The sequence below is a fragment of the Brachionichthys hirsutus genome, chromosome 16 (assembly GCF_040956055.1).
Source record: "Brachionichthys hirsutus isolate HB-005 chromosome 16, CSIRO-AGI_Bhir_v1, whole genome shotgun sequence".
Taxonomy (NCBI): Eukaryota; Metazoa; Chordata; class Actinopteri; order Lophiiformes; family Brachionichthyidae; genus Brachionichthys; species Brachionichthys hirsutus.
Window position 1 is genome coordinate 7111299 of NC_090912.1, and position 20582 is coordinate 7131880.

General features: G+C 43.4%; 1 protein-coding gene across 1 annotated transcript in view; it reads right to left on the minus strand.

Annotated features, from left to right (window-relative positions):
* Positions 1-1224: 1224 nt before the first annotated feature.
* Positions 1225-20582, minus strand: part of prkar1b (protein kinase, cAMP-dependent, regulatory, type I, beta) — a 41043-nt gene continuing 21685 nt past the window's right edge. Inside the window, exons 4-10 of the mRNA XM_068750133.1 lie at positions 19314-19375; positions 16566-16612; positions 13772-13930; positions 9815-9875; positions 7419-7540; positions 2908-2989; positions 1225-1444 (exon numbers count right to left, since the gene is read on the minus strand). Coding sequence (XP_068606234.1) covers positions 1272-1444; positions 2908-2989; positions 7419-7540; positions 9815-9875; positions 13772-13930; positions 16566-16612; positions 19314-19375 — 706 coding nt within the window. The 3' untranslated portion in view covers positions 1225-1271. The remainder of the gene's footprint in view (positions 1445-2907; positions 2990-7418; positions 7541-9814; positions 9876-13771; positions 13931-16565; positions 16613-19313; positions 19376-20582) is intronic.

The window sequence follows — 20582 nt, forward strand, 5'->3', positions numbered from 1 at the left end:
TCCAGGGGAGGTCGAGTGTGGGCATGAGATGAGATAAAGGGAGGGGAGGATCAGTTGGGAGAAATGTGAGAAGGAGATCAAGAGAAAATAACCACTCGAGTCAAGAGGATTTCAGAAGCTTATCTTTATTTTCTCAAGATGGTTTGATCGTTGAAAGAGACAGAGAGAGAGGATACAGAACATTAGCTTTTTTAAATGTCCCATTTTATACAACGTCAGTTGTGCAACTTTTGACAGACGCATAAAGGCAACACAAACGTATTTCTTAACTCTACATAAGTTGTGTCCTAAAAACATTTAAAGCAAACGTGTGTATTGAACAGTAAAAACTCTCGAGTGGAGCAAAGCTTTCTTATCGCAGTTTAACTTAAATCAGTTTTAAAAAGCATCACATAAGGCGTGTGCGTGTTTGTGTTTGTAGATTCACGTTATCCTGAGACAGTGTCGGCACATACAGCATGGTTCTGTGTTTCAGACGCTGTGTGTGAGTGTGTGTGTGTGTTGAACTGATAACACATCTGTGCCTTTGGAAAAAATACGGCTCGTCGATAAGGCTGAACCGTTTCAGGAAAAATCAGGACAGAGAGGAATTGTATTTTAAGAAAGAAAGTTGTCAGTTCATTTCGTTGGAGCACGCCACATAAAATCATGACTCAACAAATCTCTGCCAATAACAGCAGCAATAAAAGCACATAAAAAGCAAAGCACTAAAATGAATGTAACAGCCAAACTTGATTTTTCTTCCATCCTTTACGTTTATGATTGAGGAAATAACAGTGTGTGTGTGTAGTGCATATCGGATTTGACCTGGAAATGGCACCACACACACGGCAAACCACAGCCAGCAAGCAAAGAAAAGCGTACTCGCTTCCTCTCGCTGTACGTAAAAAATGACATGACTTCCTCCATATTTCCTGAATTCATCCGGACCCTTCGTAAATCCAGGAAGGTGCAAAACTGTTTCTTGTCAGTCTAAAAGCATGCATCACACACAGCTGAATCGTTTACAGATGAACGATAGCAGTCCTCGCTAGGATTTTACACCCCTTCGTGTTGTTTTTCACATAAAGCTACGCGACGGCACAGGTCAAGTCAAAGTGCAAAAGGTAAAAGAAAAGAAAGGAATGCGCCAATAGGAAAAAGAAAATAGCAGGAAATGAGCTCCCTGGTCATTGTGGATGGGAATCCCCTGTCCTTTACCCCGTGTCCTCGCCTCTTCCCACCCACGGACCAAGACGCTGGTGCCTCCCTCCCCTGCTGGTGGGGAACTGTCACACGGTGAGGGAGATGAAGCTGTTGTACCTCTGGATGTTCCTCTTCAGGATCTCCGAGCACAGTCCCAGAACGCGCTCAAAGCGGGGCCTGTCCAGCTTCACGCACTTGAGCGGACCCCGAGCGACTACGGTGGCCGCCCTGGGGCGATTTAACAGCAGGGCGATTTCACCTGAGGGAGCAAAGGGACGATGAGCTGGGACGACATAAAAAATATACACGTAATACTTATTCATTTTTATTTGAAATATAAACAAATTTGTTTCGGTGAGCATCTGATTTTTTTTCCCTTTAGCTCCACGGGAAACAAAATCAGAATGCCCTGCGACAACTCTGAGTTGGGTGCAGCTTAGTTTTAGCCGGTCCAGTTTCAAGCAGATTAAATACCGGTAAGTAACACTGCACACTTTCACTTTAGTTTGACAGTTTGATTTGAGTTTGTGAGATGCTGAACTCTGAATCTGAGATTACACTTCTTTACGAGTTGCGTTCACGGACATGAAACTGTAGAAACAGGGAATGAGCAGGGAGCTCAGTTTGCAGCTAATATTGGTAAAAGTTCATCATCATACATTTACCATATATTACTCACGTTGCAAAGAGACAAGAGGTTGAAAGACTCCCTTTAAAAAAAAAACAAGCGCTATGGAAGGGCTGATGTCCAAATTTAAACAAAGATATTACCAAGAGGCAAGAGGGTCGAAAATTAAGTCTTTTCAAAGAGCACAGAGGCGTAAATGTGAATTCAATAATTTGAGCCACGCAAAGCTAAAACGCTGCTCATGTGGTAAAATATATTGTATAGAGGTGAGCCATGTGCTTCCTTAAAATAATCAATAATTCTGTTTCATCATTTTTCCCAAGAAAGGATGAAAAAAGCATTTTGGATTTTCAATTTGAAGTCTTTTTTTTTTTTCCAGGGGGCATGAAGGAGCGCCGCTCAATTAATGAGTTTTGAAAGTAGCTCTTAAATATCTCTTATTTATGTGGTCTGTGGTGGTTTTATGATGGATCTTTTTATGATGTATCAAGTTGCTCTTTCTACTCCTTCCATATATAGAACTTCATAAAACGCTTTCAAATGAAAGTGTTTTTCAAGTATGCCACATCAAATGCACGTTTTGGGTTTCGGCCTCCTTTGTACAAAATGCCATCAGTTAGTTGCTCTAGTGAGTCGCTCCAGTTTATGGACCTAATACGCCGTCACAAAAAGTCTTATTGGACACGCCCCTCGCCTCTCTGCCAGTCTGGGATGATTGACCCGAAACCACTTGACCAAATACCCAACCCATCTTTTTAGGTCATATGTGTGGTATATATATATTTTCTTTTACATTTCTGATTTTCCTGTTTGATGCCCGTCCTAAAAATAGAATATAAGCATGCTGCAGTTTGACTTTGCTGAAGTAGGTTGACCTCTGAAGTAGGTTAACGTGGCAGAAGCCTATTTTGCCACAGCTTATTATGTGACACGCCAAGAGTTGCTATTTTTCGGCCTTCTCCTTTGATGATTTAATTTGCCATCCAGCATAATATGAAACCGATGAACATTTTATCCATCAGCGTTATGTCTGTGGTGACAAGCTGGGAAGGGAAAAAAAAAAAGAAAGGCTTCCTCGGCCAAGAGCCGCTCACCAAAATAGTCGGAGGGCCCGAGTCGTCCGACCTCCACGTACTCCTCATTGTCAGACCTGCGCTGTAGAACAGAAGCTATTCCCTGGAGATGGGGAAAGAAAGGGAGAAAGAGACAAGCGAAAGAGCAGGATGAGAGGGAGAGGAAGAAAAGAAGGCGGGAGTGAAAGAGAGAGAAAGGAGGAGTTATTTAGTAAGCGAGTGAAAACCAGCAGGAGGATTAAGTTGAGGAGAAATTCCTTTGCTTCATAAGGACACAGGTGCACAGGATTTAGGCCATTTTTTTCTGTGGAACAGGTACCTGCTCCGTGGGACAGTGTGAGCAGGAACAAAACATGAATCACACTCAAATACTCCAGTGGGGTACTCCATACAAATACTGCTTTGTAATAAATACCAACTACTTAAACCCAAATCATTTCAGCGTCTCCGTCACATAATCCCCTTTCTCAGCATCCACCCAAGAGATGGAAACAACTGCATTGTCCAAGACTCCGTCTCCAACATAGCGTCCCTTGATGATTGCAAAAACACAAACACACTTTTTCATGCTCCAAAGTCACATTTTGCAAACACAAAATCCAAGCAACCAGACGAGAGAATAGACACAGACGGAGGCAGACAAACACGCAAACTGCACACACACACACACACACACACACACACACACAGACGGTGAGAAACTCAACAGCTGATGTCTGCTGGATGGACTGAATGGGCCTGAGTGCCAACCAACCAAGCTACGCATATTATCACGCCGTGTGTGTGTGTGTGTGTGTGTGTGTGTGTGAGTCATCTAAAACTTATAATGGACATATCTGGATATCTGACTTCCGTTGGCTCTGTCCAGCAGAAAATAACAGCTCCATGTTGAGTTTCGCAGCTGTCGACAGACTTTGAGAATGTCAATCTTTGAATATTTATCTTCTCATAAGAGCCGCTAAACTTCTGACTGCATGTTACAGAACGTACTGAGACAGCACACACATTTCTAGAGAGTTATAATGTTATTAATGTCCAGACATTAGCAGGTATTCAGCTATAACGATCCATCTCTGTTGCCTAATAATGCCAAAGATGAACGCAAGAAGCTTTAATGAGAACCCCAAACAAGGACAAGACCCTTATATTTGATATAATTCATGTTTTTTCTTTTTATCTATACTTGATGTGGATCAAGGCACTGCAAAGCATACAAAAAATATTATAAGCAAAATGTCTGTGACTGTTGAGCGTAGATGACATCCTGACATCCAAGCAAATTATGATTGAATTTACAATTTAAAAAAAATGCTTCACTGAAAATAAACACCTCTAGAAATCCTAACAGCAGCATGCAACTGAAGCTTGCGTCTATTACAGAGCGTTGCAAAGAGAGGAACAGCTACCCAGGATTCTGGTTTGGTGCCGGCGTGTTTGTCTGATTCAAGTTCTTCTTTCCAGCTTTGCAGGTTAATCCCCTCATTTCTCTTCGACATTAGATTTTAAAGATAAGCCAGTTTATGGAGATGATTGATCCTTGAAGACATTTCTCTGAGCATACCTGCGCATGAGGCTGAAGGCTGCAGGGGCAGGTTTCCCTGCTGCTCCGGGTCCTAATGCTGCTGCTCTGCACCAGCAGAGAAACGGCTGCTATTTCAGTTTGCGTTTGTGGTCGACTCAGACGCTGCTGTGCTAACCAGTGAGGCTTTTCATTGCAGAAGGCATGGAATCTAAGCCACAATGTGAACACAGCATGAAGAGGTTTACTAGACTGCGGAAAATGGAGTCTACATCACAGGGATTTGGGGGGGGGGATGTTTAACCCAGCAAACTGATTCAGAGCCGTGGGAAGTATTAGAGCTGATCTCCATCCACACATTTGCTCTTCTTGGTGCGCGTTGGTGGCCTTTGGTCTCCATCCTCTGTTACCGATCAAACCTCATCACTCACATACACTAAATAACCACAAAGACATGCTGTGGTTCCTAATCCCACAAATCAGGTTCCAATTCCAGAAAACTGGCACAAGAGAAAGCGCTGATGAGTATTTCCCTCCAATTTGCACGTATTAGCAGACGGGCAAGACAAACAGCCGATAGCGCCGGCTCACCAATCGAAACACATCTGATGTTTTCCTTTATTTGTCTTCTCTCCGGCAAAGCAGATGCTTGATGGGGGAAACCATACCACAAATCACTCACTAAGTCTAATTCTTTTCACTGAAACATCACCTTTTTCCAAATCAGACAAATGAAAACAAATATTTGTATTTTAGACAAATGAATGGCTGGAGTGCAAAAGTAAAGAAAGAGACTGAATGGGGGGACGTGGAATCGGAGCTCCTGTGTTTACAACCGCCTGATTCCTTGCTTTTCCGTTCATGTCCAAACAAAGAAAGTGAAAGAGTGCAGCGCCAGCAAGTACAGTAGATCACTGGTGAGCAGGCCTCATCAAGTGTGGTCCAGATAACCATCACATACTGTACCACCCCAGGGGCAGTTCTTTTATAAACACTGAAGATCCTCCTTTCCATACAGGGAGGAACAGACGGGGAAACAAACTAACGTAAAAGCATAATAACATAGCTACAGAGAACTGAGAGAAGAAAGCAGGAAAAAAAAACATCTCCGTACAGACACTCGTACTTTAACAGACACGCATACCACACACATTACACGGCAGGTCATTCAGTGGCCACATGTCATAATACAGCCTCTTACATGTAGGAAGTAAGAGAGAGGGAAGAAGGAGAAGCAGCGTTGGAGGTAGAAAGGTGATATCCTGAGTGGCCTGTTCACAAGGCCACCCAGCACCAGTGGTGTCTGCACCTTTTCACTCAAATGCCAATGCACACACACACACACACACACACACACAAAGATCGCTCTCTGGAGAACATGCGATGGCCTGAGGGTGGCTTTAGGACATGGAGAAAACTGGTTCCAGCTAATAAAGACATGCTAAGTTTAAACTTTCTCCTCCTGACTTTATGCTTCTACTCGGACACAAAAGACTTCAGCCGTGAACTGCATTGAGCTTCAGTCTAATTCTTTCTTTGTTTTATCTCCTTAACGTCTCCTTTCCAACTCACTGACAACTTCCACTCTAAGCTTCCCTCATTCCTCCATCTTTTCATATGCATCACTTTGGGTGGCGGTGTTGAGACCACGGATGATGGGGCGGCCGAGGTTGAATGAACAAGTGAGAACGAAGGAGAAGGAGCGCATGCTGAGTGAGCAGGAACAGAAGCCCCGAAGAGAGGAGGAAGTGGAGGAAAGAGAGGAAGGAGAGAGGAGTCTTCACAAGCCCAGAGTTCTGTAAAGGCTTGTTTGTACAGTGTGAGAAAAAATGTAAACGTGTCACATTTTATTTGGGCCCCCCCTTCCTCCCGACAGGCAAAGAAAGTGATGTCTCTATGCCTCTGCTTTGTAATCCTCTCCATTGGCAGCATGTAATTAGTGATTGTGGGTTTTATCTTTGACTGATTCCTCCAAACCACAGAAATAACAACGCAGCGGAGGAAGAGGAGGGAGGAGAACCCCCCACACTAAAATCTAAACCTGGATGAGATTAAAGAAAAAAGGTGGGAGGAAATCTATGGTTCAAAGTAGGTGAGAGTGATATTGCTTCTCCTGTGCTTTAATTGTGGTCAGTTTTAAATAATTATCTCTCCCTCCCCATCCTCTTTGACTCATCCTGCGCTCTCTCGTCTCCCTCCCGGGAGGCTGAGTCTCCTGACCCTGTGTGAAAGTCAGTAACATGCATTCCACCAGAGCCTACCGTCCTCTGGGAAAGTCAGGGCCTGCTGCATGAGATGGAGGGAGGGGAGGGGAGGGAGGGAGAGAGAGAGACAGAGAGCTCAAAGAAAAAAATGGAGATATACATGCAATAAAGGATGAGCCAAAAACTACTGTTGGGGGATGCAACTTCATGTTTCTATTATCCTTGAAGGATGAGGGACACTGAGTTCATCTGGACATCAGTTCATATTGAGAGAGGTACATGTAAGGGAGTGAGAGAATGAATGAAAGAAGGGTGGAGAGTAGGCGTGTTGTGCTGGGGAGGTGGATAAGAAGCAATACATCACTCAGCACCTTTGATAAAAGGCCAGAATGCTCCTCACCACTCCCATCCACCTCCAGTCCACCTCTCACGCCAACTACTGACGGACATACATGAGCATTAGATGAAGCTGCAGACAGAGACCGACGCTGAGAGAGGAAGGTATGGGGCATGGACCCAACCACGGCCGATTGTGTCTCCACCCCCCCTCTGGAGAGGGCCTTCTTGATTTGACCCTGGTGAAAGCCGTGTAAGTATGGAGTTAATCAAAAGTGTGTTCGGATGACAGGCGGGGGGGGGGGGCTTCATCAAGCTGCACCAGGGGCCCCAGCTCCACAAAGCATGCAGTATGACGGAATTAAGGAATCAGTCGTGGGCCAGAGAGGAGGAACCCCACCAGGTTCCACCTGATGACACGCCGGCTCAGGCCCAATATGTCAGTGAGGAAACGAGTGTCCCTCAGACCTCACCTCTGTAATAATGAAGAAGTCATCGCCGGGGTCTCCCTGCACCACTATCCTCTCTCCATCCTCAAACTGGACGGGCTCCAGAGCATCGGCCACCGTCAGGCGCTCCCACTTATCCAAAGACTCTGTGAAGGGAGGGCAGCGATATTTACAAGGATCATTGCAACAGTAGCCGACCGGACGTGATGTGTGTGCGTTCTACTGAGAGAATGCCTCTTGTTCAAACCGGTAGGAAGGATAATTCCTACCCTTGTCATCAAGAACCATTACAATCTCAGGTCCTCCTGCGTTCTCTCTCCTAGAGCGAGCGACACCACCTTGAAATTCACCTAGAATTCTGTGAGACTTCGACTCTGGCGATTTGAGGCTAGCCGAAAGCTATCGGCTTTATTCTGACCACAGAAACAGAACGATGACAGTCAGACCATCTTTGAGAGAGGCCCTCCCCCCCCTGGGTATCTTACTGTAAAGGAGAGCATCAGTGAGGTGAATGATTACATATCAATCAATCACCTGACACTTAATAACTTAAGCAACTCAAGATAAATTAATTCAGCCCTGTGGATGCCACCCAAAACGAAAGCATCATATTTGTTGAGCAGTTTGAAGGGCAGCAAGAGATGAAGAATCATTTTTCATGTCCATAGCCTAATATAGAACAAACTATAAATAACTCATGTTTGTTCAATATTCACTTTTCCCGTAGACATCAATTCCAGTCCAGATTTAAAACTGAATATATATTCACAGGAGGACAGAGGGAATATTATTTTGTGATAGGACGTATCTTTTTTAGTTTTTGTTGATCCTGAGAGCTGGAGGCAAAAAAAAAACAACAGTCTTCCGAAAGAGTTAGCCTGGGAAATTTGCAGAAGCTGTTTGTGTGACCACAGAAACTAAAAACACAAACAGTTGAGGTTTGAGAAGAATCATTGTTATTTACAGAAACACCTGAACACCTCCATATGGAAGGATTACCAAATAAGCTCCTCCTTCTTGATTTTAACAGCATGTGCCTGTTGGCACTGTGATTAGTCTGCAGGGAGAACACGCCTCATCTTAAGCTCCGTCTGGATAAAAGGGTGATTCGGTGTTTTGATTTGACGACGAGTTGGGAGTGTGAAACGGCAGCAGTATCCTCGTTGTCTCAGACTATTGTCTCCTGATGTGCTCAGTAACCAATAGCAGTGTGTGTGTGTGTGTGTGTGTAAAATGTTTGTATAACCAGGATTAACTAAAGTGAACCGTGGCCAGTTGAAGGTGTTCAGTGTCCCCTCTCTGCTGGGGCCACGGTGTCTGCCGGCCCCAGACGGATGTCCTCCGTCTGGCTGCAGGTTAAAGGCAGCAGGTCCCTTAGAGCTGATCCTTAACAGCTCGGCACGTAACACGATACACAATTGTGCTGGCAAAAGAGCCTACATTTCACGCTTCACGTAGCCCTGCACCCACTCGGATCACCTTGCTCCACAAATGGGACAACAGAGGGCTAATACAGGGAATAGACCACTGAATGTTCGAGTCTCCGTGTGCATGTTGTTGCCATCGCCCCTTCTCCCCTCGACATCAAGGGGCTTGCACCCAATTTCATGACTATCTTAAAAATCAAAGAGAAACAAAAAACACTCCCGCCTCGTTCCCCGCCTTCAATTCAATGTCGATTGGAGTTGCAGAGCCACAGCAATGGGAAGGAGGAGGGGGAAAACACTCGGGTGAGGGAGGTGGGTGTGTGAATGCGGACCCTCAACAAGGCTGTCGAAAAGGGATACGCTGAAGAAAGGAGGAGAATGAAAAGAGAGTGGATCTTGCAGGGACGTTCACTTAAGACCTGAGTCTATGTGTTTACTCAGCCAGCTAATAACTCTGCACAGGGGGCACAGCCTCACTCTATACACACACACACACACACACACACCATCAAGTGGAAGAGGAGGAGATGTCAATTCCAATTGTGACTCGTTTCAAAAGTCTGAATGAATCTTGCTTACCGTTATTCCAAACTCGCTGGCCTGCGAGGGCCGGCGTTAACCAAATTCCATTGGGGGAAAAAAAAAAGAGGCTTAGCTTTGTTCCCTATTCTTTAATTGTCCTCACAGCGACAGGGCAGAATGTGAGCGGATTTAGTGTGAACAGCGCGAGATTAGGACTGTACACACGGATCTCCCTCAGCTATGGGGCTTGTGTGACAGCGTGCGCCTGTGTTTACGTGGGCTAATCCACAGTGCATGTTGGACCCAGCAGACGTGACTGTCCGGCCCGCTGTTTGCAGTGAATGCATGACGTGCAATCGCATTCTACAGGAGGCTGCAGTCAGATCAGAAATAAAACACCAAAGAATTGTCCTCCAACATCATCGTCCGTCATTACGTATGTTCAATTTCGATGCACGCGCACTGACTCACCAAGAATGGAGACCTTGCTGAGGAACTCTTCATACATCTTCCTCTTCCTCAGTGTGCTGCCCTATAAGATAAAACGAGTAAAGAGACTGATCATGAAAACCACATAGTCTCAAAATGTATTTTAATATAATCCAGTAATTGCAATATTCCACAGATACTTTGATTAGATCTTGATTTGGAGAGACAGGTTGTTGAACTAGTGTATACATCATTTCCTGGGATAGGTTTCCAACTCCTGCAAAACTACAAAGGTAAACTGCTGATAGAAAATGAATTGATAGTCTATCGAACTTTCCACTGAAGGTATTGTTGCATGTTGATTGATTTTCGAATAAGTACAAAATAAAAAAAATGCATTATACCGGTAATCTGATTATGTACGAAGTTCATGAGGTCATACTTATGGATGTGTGCGTAACCTGTGTGGCAAGGTTCACTATATGTGTGTATCTGTGTGTGGCCCACCCCACCCACCCACCAGCCAGGGTACTTTCCCCTCTTTGCCTCTGCCATGAACATCAGGTGCTTCCTGACAAGTCTGGGCCAAGACGGCCCCTTCCCAAAACCCAATTTCTTCTTTTTTTCTCTTCCTTTTTTGCACAGAACCACTCAGAGAGAGCAGGAACATAAAGAGAAACAAAGAGAGTGAATCCCGTCCCTGCGTCTGCCTCTCCATATGGAAATGATATATTGAGGCTCGGGGTGTCTTTAGTGCCTGAGTCCCACTGCTGCCTCTAATTTCATATAATTTCACATTTTGTCTTAAAAGGGGAGGAAATGTTTCCAAGTGAGCCAATGTCAAACTCAAGCTCATAAACAGGCTGATTAAAGGAATTCTAGCCTGCATTGTGTGTGTGTGTGTGTGTGTGTGTGTGGTGTCGGTGAGTGTGTAGAGCATGCATGTTTGTTTTTAGTTCTGCCACTTGCGTTTTGTTGCTGTCTCTACAGAGATGAAACTTCATGCTCATTAAGCAGGCACATACGGAGACCCATACAGTACAAGTAGACCTGACTGCCAGGAACCTTACACACACATACACACACATGCACGCACTTCATCGTCTATTGATGTCATAGCCTTTGTTTCTCAAGACCGGCTTTTGCTGAGCTTAAAGGCTCACATAACTTTACATTTCACACGTTGTGATTTACGCCACTGGTGTGAGAAGGGCTGGGTGGGCCAGAATAAAACTTAAAGTCATTGCATAAGAAAAATACAATCATTTATTATGTTGGGGTCCATCTTTTCTATGTGTTTTTTTTCTGCCATTATTCTTCCCGTCTACTTGGGAGGTTCTGAGCACACGCTCTGCGTATAGACAACTCCCCTACTCCCGTTGGCCCTAATGTGTCTGCTCCTCCTGTGCTTAAAGATGAACGAGCCTCCATGTCTGCTCACTGTCTTTGAGGTGGAATCATCAAAGGTTGGAGGTGTGGCAGAAAGCTAGATGAAACCAAGCATACGTAACATCCCAACATTATCTTCATCGCTGTCCAATGAGAAAGACACACATCCCACCGCCTCTTACGTCCCTCTTCATTTCACACTATTGTTTCTCCTCATCTCCTTTTGTTGTCCTTCCTGTTTGTTATACTTATATAAATAAAACATTTTTTTAATTTACAATAGTACCATATAGACCATATTTTCAATCAACAAGGAACATTAATTCACTTTGAGAATTTAATTATTACAACTGCATTGTATAAACATTACGGGCTGTGAACTTGACTGAGACAATATTTCAAAAGTCCCTGAACATGCATCAATGAGCAAAGGTTTATATGTTCTGATGGATACAGCCTGTGATTCTCTTGATACACAATTAATGAGAAAATATCGACAGTCTTGATCGAACATGTGCTAAAGTAAAAACTATTTTACAGTAATTTCACTGTATTTAGATCCAGCAGAGAGGCGGGACAGAAGAGAAGCAGATGTGTAAACAGTGAAAGTGATTGTAACACACCTTCCTGAGAACTCCACTAACTGGATGCAGATGCAGGAACGCTGCATAATTACATCGGGAAACACAAACAAACACATACTTAGACACAAAGATAAGCCTGACTATGTTGGTCTGAGACGCTGCCATAAAACCACACTTGTAAAAAATAAAAAAAATAAAAAGCAGCTTTACAATTGACGGCAGTAATTAAATACAGATTCACATTATTGAATTCTGCTTCACCCCATCTCCCCTCCAGCTGCTGCTACTGGAGAGGATGGAGAAATGAGGGCCGGAGACGGAATCTGCTCAAAGAAAAGTAACCAGGGCGGACTGCGTCCCGAGTTAAACTATGCACTTCAGAGGTGCTGGATGGGTCGCTGCCAACCGTACCCTGAGCTAAAGAGTTGCCAACACAGACACTCTGAGGGTTCAGGCTTGTTGATGAAGTCTTGGATGCTTCGTCTACAAGTGTTGGGAAGGCTAATTCGAAGCTATCTGGTTCATTTGGAATAAGATGGTCGGAATATGTGAGAAAGTATTTAGTTTGGCATGGAGACTCACATAAACACACACATACACAAATGGAATAATTAGCATTTCCTACAGCAACCAAACTGTACGTGTGTGTGTGTGTGTGTGTGAGCGAGCGAGAGAGTGGGAGAGAGAGAGAGGGAGAATTTGTATGGCAGCTAGGGCAGAGCACCTTGTGTTTCCAGTTTAAACATTTAGACATTCCTGCGAGATAAACTTCTGGAGCTGGACGTGTGTGCAGAGGCATCAGGGGTAACCCTCACTCTCCCCCCTCAGCCCTCCCCCTTTCCCTCTTTCTACTTCCTTCATCTAGCAGCAGATCCAGAGAGGCATGAAGAGGGGAGGATGCACCCGGTGGAAAGGTAGTTTTTGTTGTCGTGTGCATGTATGTAAAAATTAAAACGACCGTTTTGATTTTTAAGCGGTTGATTGGAGAGAGAGGGAGGAAGGGAACTACCAGAAATGATGATTAAAAAACATTATATTACATTCTGTGTACATCAAACTTACGACTTATTTTTGTGTTATGATAGAACACATAAATAAAATAAACAAATAGAAATGGAACTTCCAAACTACAAAACTTTCTTGACTTCACTTCCTAATCTGGAATGTATTCGAAGAAATGTGAGGAGCTGTTTCTATTTCTATAACTATTTATAAATATACACGTTCGCAAGCGGCCCAAAAAAGACCTCCAAGTTTCGGCTCCATTAAAAGGCGGTTTTTCCTACCCACTCTTGCCAAGTGTATGCTCATGGGGGGATTGTTGGGTCTCTGTTCAATACAGAGACGGACTTGATTAAGTGCCTTGATATACATATTTTTTTATTTGGCACACTACAAAAAAACATTTGATTGGAATTGTTGTGCAGGCTTTATTATATAATATAAATGTATGTTATTTATGAAGTAATGTGAACTCATATCATCCACTGGGGATTAAAGCGGCCCAGCAGTGCTTGATCTTTAGATAAGAAATAAAAACGCCAAAGCATATTCACATGAATGGATAAAACTGCATTTGTGTATTTTCCTTCTGATCTCTGGTGCAGGTTCTGTGAGACTGCTAAATGTGAATGTGTGTGTGAGTGACTTATTTCAGATGTATTGCGTGAGCATGTGCAGGGCAGCATTTCGCAGCCTCATCTCTGAGAATAGGACCAACAATTAATTATATACATCTTTTATCGTTTGAACATCAAACAGCAGAATAATTTTAACTCTTTTAAACCCTGATAAGGACGATGGAAGTTGTTCCTCTATCAGTGGGTCATTGTTTGATCTCATCCACTCATATAGGAGTGCAAATGTGCACACAGGTGATCTGATCCACAGTTTCCCCAGTGGTTTCAGACTAGTGAGGCTATGACTCACTGGTTTTTACAAATGGTACCTCATTACATCTATGAGAGAGATGTCCGTATGCAGAAGAATGTGCTGAAGATGTGTGAGTGCAGTGCCAAGCTCGTACCATGAGGATGCGGCGGTAGCTGTCTCGATCGATGCCCCACAGTTTCAGGTCAGTCTTGGCCTTGACGGTAGCGGCTCTGGGAGTCCCGTAGATCAAGGCCAGCTCTCCAAAACTTCCTCCATCTCCAATGCTGGTCACCCACTCCCCATTCACATACACCTGTAGGAAGAACAACGCAATGGACAGGGTAGTGCGTGAGAGATGAAACGCTTCAGAACAATGTCAATCATTTCTGGGAAGACACCTTCCCTCGCCCTTTATGCCCTCTCTACCTCCCCTCAGTTTCCGGGCTGTTTGGTATTCTAACTAGGCTTGTCCCAAAGCATTTGATCCCCCACTAAGCCCTCAAACTGAGACCCTCTAAAAGGTCCTCTATCCCTCCTAACTCTACATCTATCCCTTTTATTCCCCTCTGCCGCGTTCCCTTTGATTTGAGAGTGATGGAGGACAGACAGCTCTGGTCGACATTGTCGATTTACTCCCTGATCTAAACAGGGCACTAACATGCTTGTACACCTCCATGCACATGCACACACATGCACAGCTGTATTTAGGCCAATCACTGTAGCTCAGCAGACAATGCAATCTCATCGAGACGCATTCAGGCTGTCTCTGGGGCAGTTATGGTTTCACCTGTTGACACAGTATCCTCTAACCTTGTTGACTTAATCACACAGAAAGAGGGAAAAGGGGGAGAGAAAGCAAGGGAGGGAGGGTTTCTCCCTCCGGTGGTTGTGAATTTCCGGGATTGTTGAAAGTCATTATCTAAAGCTCAGAGATGACCACGAGGGACTTATCCTTCCCTATTAAGTGTGGTGGCTTCAAAAGAAATGCGCTGCCCGCTAGGGTTACGTCGAGATGAGAAGACAATGCTGCAAACGGGTTACATCAGAGCATACAGATAATAGTATTCACTGGTTCAGTGTACTCTCACCATACATCTAAATACTCAAGCGTAAGCATGGTACAGATGGCTAAATGGAGTTCAACAACTGAAGTCTGAGACTATGTCGCTGTCTCACAACAGGAAGCTTCAGTGTGTGTGTTTGTGTGGAGCTACTACATATCCACCCTAATACTAATAATATTAATAATACTAATATTAAAACAAGGCCTTTTTTTATTAACAAAGATATAATCGCCTGTGATTAAAGCAGGCTTTTCACATTAATTTAGGATTAATAAGCATTTTATAATGGTCTACAACACATGAAAATACAGTTGTAAGAATGTGGGGACATTTTTAAGTGTTTAATAACATTTACAAGTATAATATTCACTACTAAGACATGGTTAATTTAATTAACTGTGTTTTACTATGTGTCATTTAGGCTCTGTTTAGAGTTATGAGGTCTCACCACTGGAGTGTGACTGAATTACAGTGTGAAATCAAGCTTTTATTAAGTGTTACTCTACTGCAAATAAACTCTAAATAGGGTGATTTAAAGAGTTACCGCATATTCAATATTTAATGAAAAGCTGCATATTTTCCAAACTCAACCCCCATGATGAAAGCTTTAAGTTCCTTTGAGGTGCTCCATAATAATTCCGAGCAACTGTCTGCGAGTCAATGTATATAATGTTTACATCATTGACAGCAGCAGTCAGCTTACATGCAGTTTATGGGATGCCAGCAGATTTACACCCCCGTCTAATGTGAGACATCGCCATACTTTAATATCCTCCTTAAAGCTAAGCTTGAAGTGGTTTAATGTCTCTGTGCTGTGGCTGGGAGGGAGAAACTGTCTGTGGAGGTAAATGAGGCACGAGGGGTGAGGTCAAGAACAAGAGACTTCCACCAATAAGGATGTGGAATGATGTGATCCGGTCATACAAGGAGATGCTTGAAATTTACGAGTGGTTGACAGTGGGAAATTGAAGCCCCAGACCGAAGCACGTCAGACAAAAAAGGACATGAAATGATGCTGTGGCTGCTGGATTGTGAGAACCACAAAATGTTGGGCCAAAGACATTTTCAATAAAATATAAAAAATAATAAGAAAGCAAGCCTATAGGCTACGCTGCTATTGCAGGTGGAAACATTTACCAAACTTGGTGTTCGATAAGACTTTTAAGGATGAACTGGGATTAAAAATAAAGACTTAATTTCACCCAATAATAAAAAGGGCTACAGTAAGAATGACCATAACAACAAAGGTTTGCTAAATATTTGATCTTACATAAGACTTTAACGTCAGTGAAAGCTGACAAAAAATGAAAAAGAATTTTACATTTGCAGACAGAAACATTAGGAAAACACCCCCTCCTGCGCCTTGGGGTAGCTGCATCCTCACACTGGGGCAACCTGCTTCTCTCCTCTCACCCGCCGTCCCTGTGCGCACCTCTGTAAACTGATAAGGTCACTTCCTGTTTGACTTTCCGTCAGCTCCTGTTTTATCTCCCCCACTTAACTCTATCACTCTGTTTCAGACTTGCTAAGACAAAAGAAACCCTCAGTTTGGCTGCCTCCACAGTGCGCGGGACCTCAAAGCACTCTATGTTCAGATTGTCATCAGAGTGGAACCAAACTTTGAAGAGAACAAAACATGAGAGCAACTTGATACAACCTGTCCATTGTCAGAGGCAAAACATTGTCTGAACATGAGTAGAGAAGGCAGGGTTTCCCACTGAGACCCAAGGCTTCATCGGTACACTGACAACTGGAGGCCCTTTTTTTCAGTATTTATACTTTTGTAAGTTTAGCTCATAATTAAAGAAATGCCTCCAAAGTTAAAATGAATGATTGCTTTTTTGTTTTTGCGTGTATGCTTGTGTCTTCATGTCAGCCACTTACGTCCACTTCACCTTGGTCAATCACATAGAAGTTGTCTCCTTCATCGCCTGAAGCAAAGAGAAGAGGACAGGAGTTTGTCAGCAAGAAAGAAAAGGAGGAAAAGTGCCTTGAGGCAATAGGAAGGCTTTTGTTCAATTAAATTAATAAAATAAAACAATTTCACAAATACTTCATGATGCACTTTTTGCCATATTTCTCATATCAATTGATTTCCATCCATTCTCATGGAATGAATTAAAGCATATTTGTTTCTTCTTGTGTCCTATCAAAGCTTCAAGGCAATCCTGGCATCAGAGAAGCCGCTGCCTCCTCCAAAATGCAGATTCCATTAATCCATCCAGGATCAGACTGGAGCGGCGTTCTCGCCAGCAGAAACGTGCAGGAACAGTAGTGTTTCCTTTCTACAGCCTGTGGTGCTTAATAGTGGAAACTGTGAAGCAAAGGTGCTTCACAGAGTATGCAGCGCTGCAACATCGGGCTGAATTTAAACTATATGAGTATGGACAGCTGTTTATTATATTCCAAGAATGCAGTTTTGAAAAGAAAATGGACACATTTAAATATGTTCTGTTAAAAATTTTGTTTTAAATAATTACCTGACTGTAGGATGTGTCACTATTCTGATATTTCATAAAAATTATTATTACATTTTTATTGTCATAATTCAATTTTGACCCAAATGTGATCGATCTTAGTCTCGACTTTTGTACCTGGGCTATGTTGGTGAATAATGACTAGAAAAGTATTTTACACAAATTGTGATGTTATAATGCCATTCCCTGCTGCGTCTTCAGTTATCAAATCCTTGAGACGGATGTGAGGTCACAATAACCTCTGACACTAAAATCTAATCAGTTCATCCTTGTGACTAGTTGCCTTAGTTGGACGTAAAAAACATTTGGCTCTGTCCGTAGGGAATAAACTCTGGCCAGCAGCTTCAATAAATCTTACTAATTGACAACTTGGGACTTGTTCGTTCATTCTTCCCAGGAATGTGTTAAATCCGACATTTTACTGCAGGATAGTTTGATCAGAAAAGATAGATACAGGAAATCACCACTGTTTGCATTGGAGACAACACAAAAATGCAAAACCTCTGTTGAGATATGGCTGGAGGGTTAACCAGATAAAGTTTTTGCCTAAACATGAAAGGGTTTATTCTTTGGACATTTTAGGACATCTCAAATTAAGCTTGACAGGAGATATGACTATCCAGGAAACTACCTATTTCAACACTCCTTGCAAGTTGAGGGCGTTCCATGATATCTTTGTGACAAAGGAAAAAACAAAAGCAGCAACTGAGGCTAAATTTGAATTTGAATCCAGCTTCAATAGTTCAAACCAAAGTTACACATACGTTATGTTTCCATTATTAGCTCTAATTAATGGATAGCCATTACATGTGCAACGCAAACAAATCCAAAAATGCTGCCTAGTCTGCAGACCGGATCTCTTTTATGTAACTGACAGGAGCGCGCCGTGCTTTCAAAGCGAAACTTAAACCTGGAAGTGAGCAATGGGATCTGGTTGGTTGACTGCAAAAGGCCCCTAGTCTAGAGATAAGGCTGAAAATTGTGAAGTGTTCCTTCAATTATGCTATCCATTACATAGGGCTGAAGGGAAATTATAAAAAAAAAAGGACTGAGAGCCGCGTACAAGATCCTTGACCCAAAGCTGCCAGTAAGATGTAAAAGCAACTCATTCATAAGTACAAGAGTTTCAGGCATAAAATGGAACTTTGGTGGGTAACTATGCATGACATGATGGGCAGAGACAAAATTTATTATTTTAGTTACTACTAATCTTTACATGCATCTCTTCAATAAAGACCTATTTCTATGTAGATTTTCCTCAGTGTGTCCATACTCCATGGTGTACTGTTGGGCCACAGCAGAACCCAACCACATACCTGCTAAATGATTTAAGACAGTAGGATTATGATTACTATTTTCTAGCATAGGATTTCATCAAAAAATGAAATGGCTCTTATTTCTAATTGGCTTTCATGTTACGGAAACCCCTGTAACAGTGGGTGTTGATGACACGAACATTTCTTATGTACAAACAGTGTGTGTGTGTGTGTGTGTTCTTGTGTGCATGTTGACCTTAAGCGTTTGCAAGGCAGAGCGCCCTGTGTGTAAAGTTCACAGGAGTTCACATGGCTAATTAATATTGAGTGGCGAGTGCTCGTTTATCATGCAGCTCTATTTGTCACACGAAACGCTCCTTGTCTATCTGAGGGTTTGTCCCAGTGAAGACCCCAGACCCAGACACACACACACAACCTGCTGCAACCGGGTCCTCTCCTATCTCCCCCTCTCTGTCTCTGCCTCCCTCGCTTTCATCTAATCTATCTCTCTTTCAATTCCTTCTCGTTCTGTCTCTCTTTTTCTTCTACTCTTCCTGTCTTTTATCACTTTGGTGCTTAAGTCTTTGTTTTGTTGCCTTCCAGCCCCCCCCCCTGCGCATGAGCGTGCAGGCAAATATTTGACCAGAACATGCAAAAACACAAAGACAGACACACACACACACACACACACACACACGCACACACGCACACACACAAACTAGATTTGTTTCAAAATGAGCTGGTTGTCGTATACGTACATTTTTACTTTTAGCAAGGCAGAGCTTTGTCATTTTCCAATCAGTCACGATGATCAACTTTAGACAATTTCCCAAACTGTGACATCAAGTTTGCACAGGAACATTTCCTACTACATACACTCCCCAAACAGCTATGCATACCTTGCTGGATAACTGTTTCCCCTGCAATGTGGGTGACTGGAAACATGGCATCAAAGATATCACTGGAGGAGTAAAAGAGAGAGAGGGGGGGGGGGAGAAGAAGGGAGCGAGAGAGAAAGAGGGAGAATAGTTATTACCAACATGGACTAATTACTACAGACGTTTAGTCACATAGAAGAGAATATTATCATCAGTTGAAGCTACCAGCAGTGCACAAAGATGCAAACGTGCCTGATTCAACACATGATCAGAGTCTGTAGGGGCTGAGAAAACAAACACAATGACGACTGTGTCTGAACATTACCGAGCAGGAAGGTGGCCTGTTTGACTCCGCCTAATCAGACCGTTAAAACACACCAAGCCCCAGCAGATTAACGCCGTTCTCTTGAGCCCTGAGATGTGTTGGGGCAAGAGAGGATTCAGTATCCTTCTTTTCCACCTCTCCTCTGCTTGTCTCTCACCTTCGGGGTATATTTATCTATCTAATCGGCCCGCATACCACTCGACTTATGAAGGAATATAGGAAAAACAATAAACGAGGGTCAGGCATATCAAAGGCGTGCGAGGCCTTGCCGTGTGAATGCGGGGCAAGTTGGGACATGTTTGTGGTTGTGCGTGCGCTCAGATTTCTAGAAAGTAGTCATGACGCTACGCCAGCCGAAGAGAAACTTAGAAATGAAAAGGTTTACACAAGAAACATGAAATTGTTGCTTTACGTGAAACTTTCTCAGGAAAAAACAAAATGCAGGTCAACAGATGTCGGGGAGAGAGATCTGAGGATGTTATTGAGTGGTTTGGAAGTGAGCAGACCCTGCCGGCATTTGTTTATGTGACACTGAATAAAAAGCAGACTTAAGAAGGTGGATTTGGGCCAACTGCACCTATGCAATGCAGCTGTCCACTGACTCACACATACTCAGGACACACAGTGCACCCATGTGTGCATAAAAACAAAAACACACACACACACACTCTTTGAAGTGCGCAGGCAAGCCTGAGAGACCCAAAGCCACTCATACGAGGCACAGCCCCCCCCCCCCCCCCGTAGAAACCCGCGGCGCACTCCGTTGTGCATGTCAACGCACTTAAAATAAATACAAATGCACTTGGAAAGACGCATACTGGCACTCTCGTGTGACACGCAGACACAAATACTTTGAAGGTGATTACTCAGCGCAACATCTGCAGGAGTGCCCTCGAGTCTCCTCACGTCTATGCCCACCTGCGCTCAGCATGGCGTCCGGTTATTTAACCAAGTCGCTTTCAAGT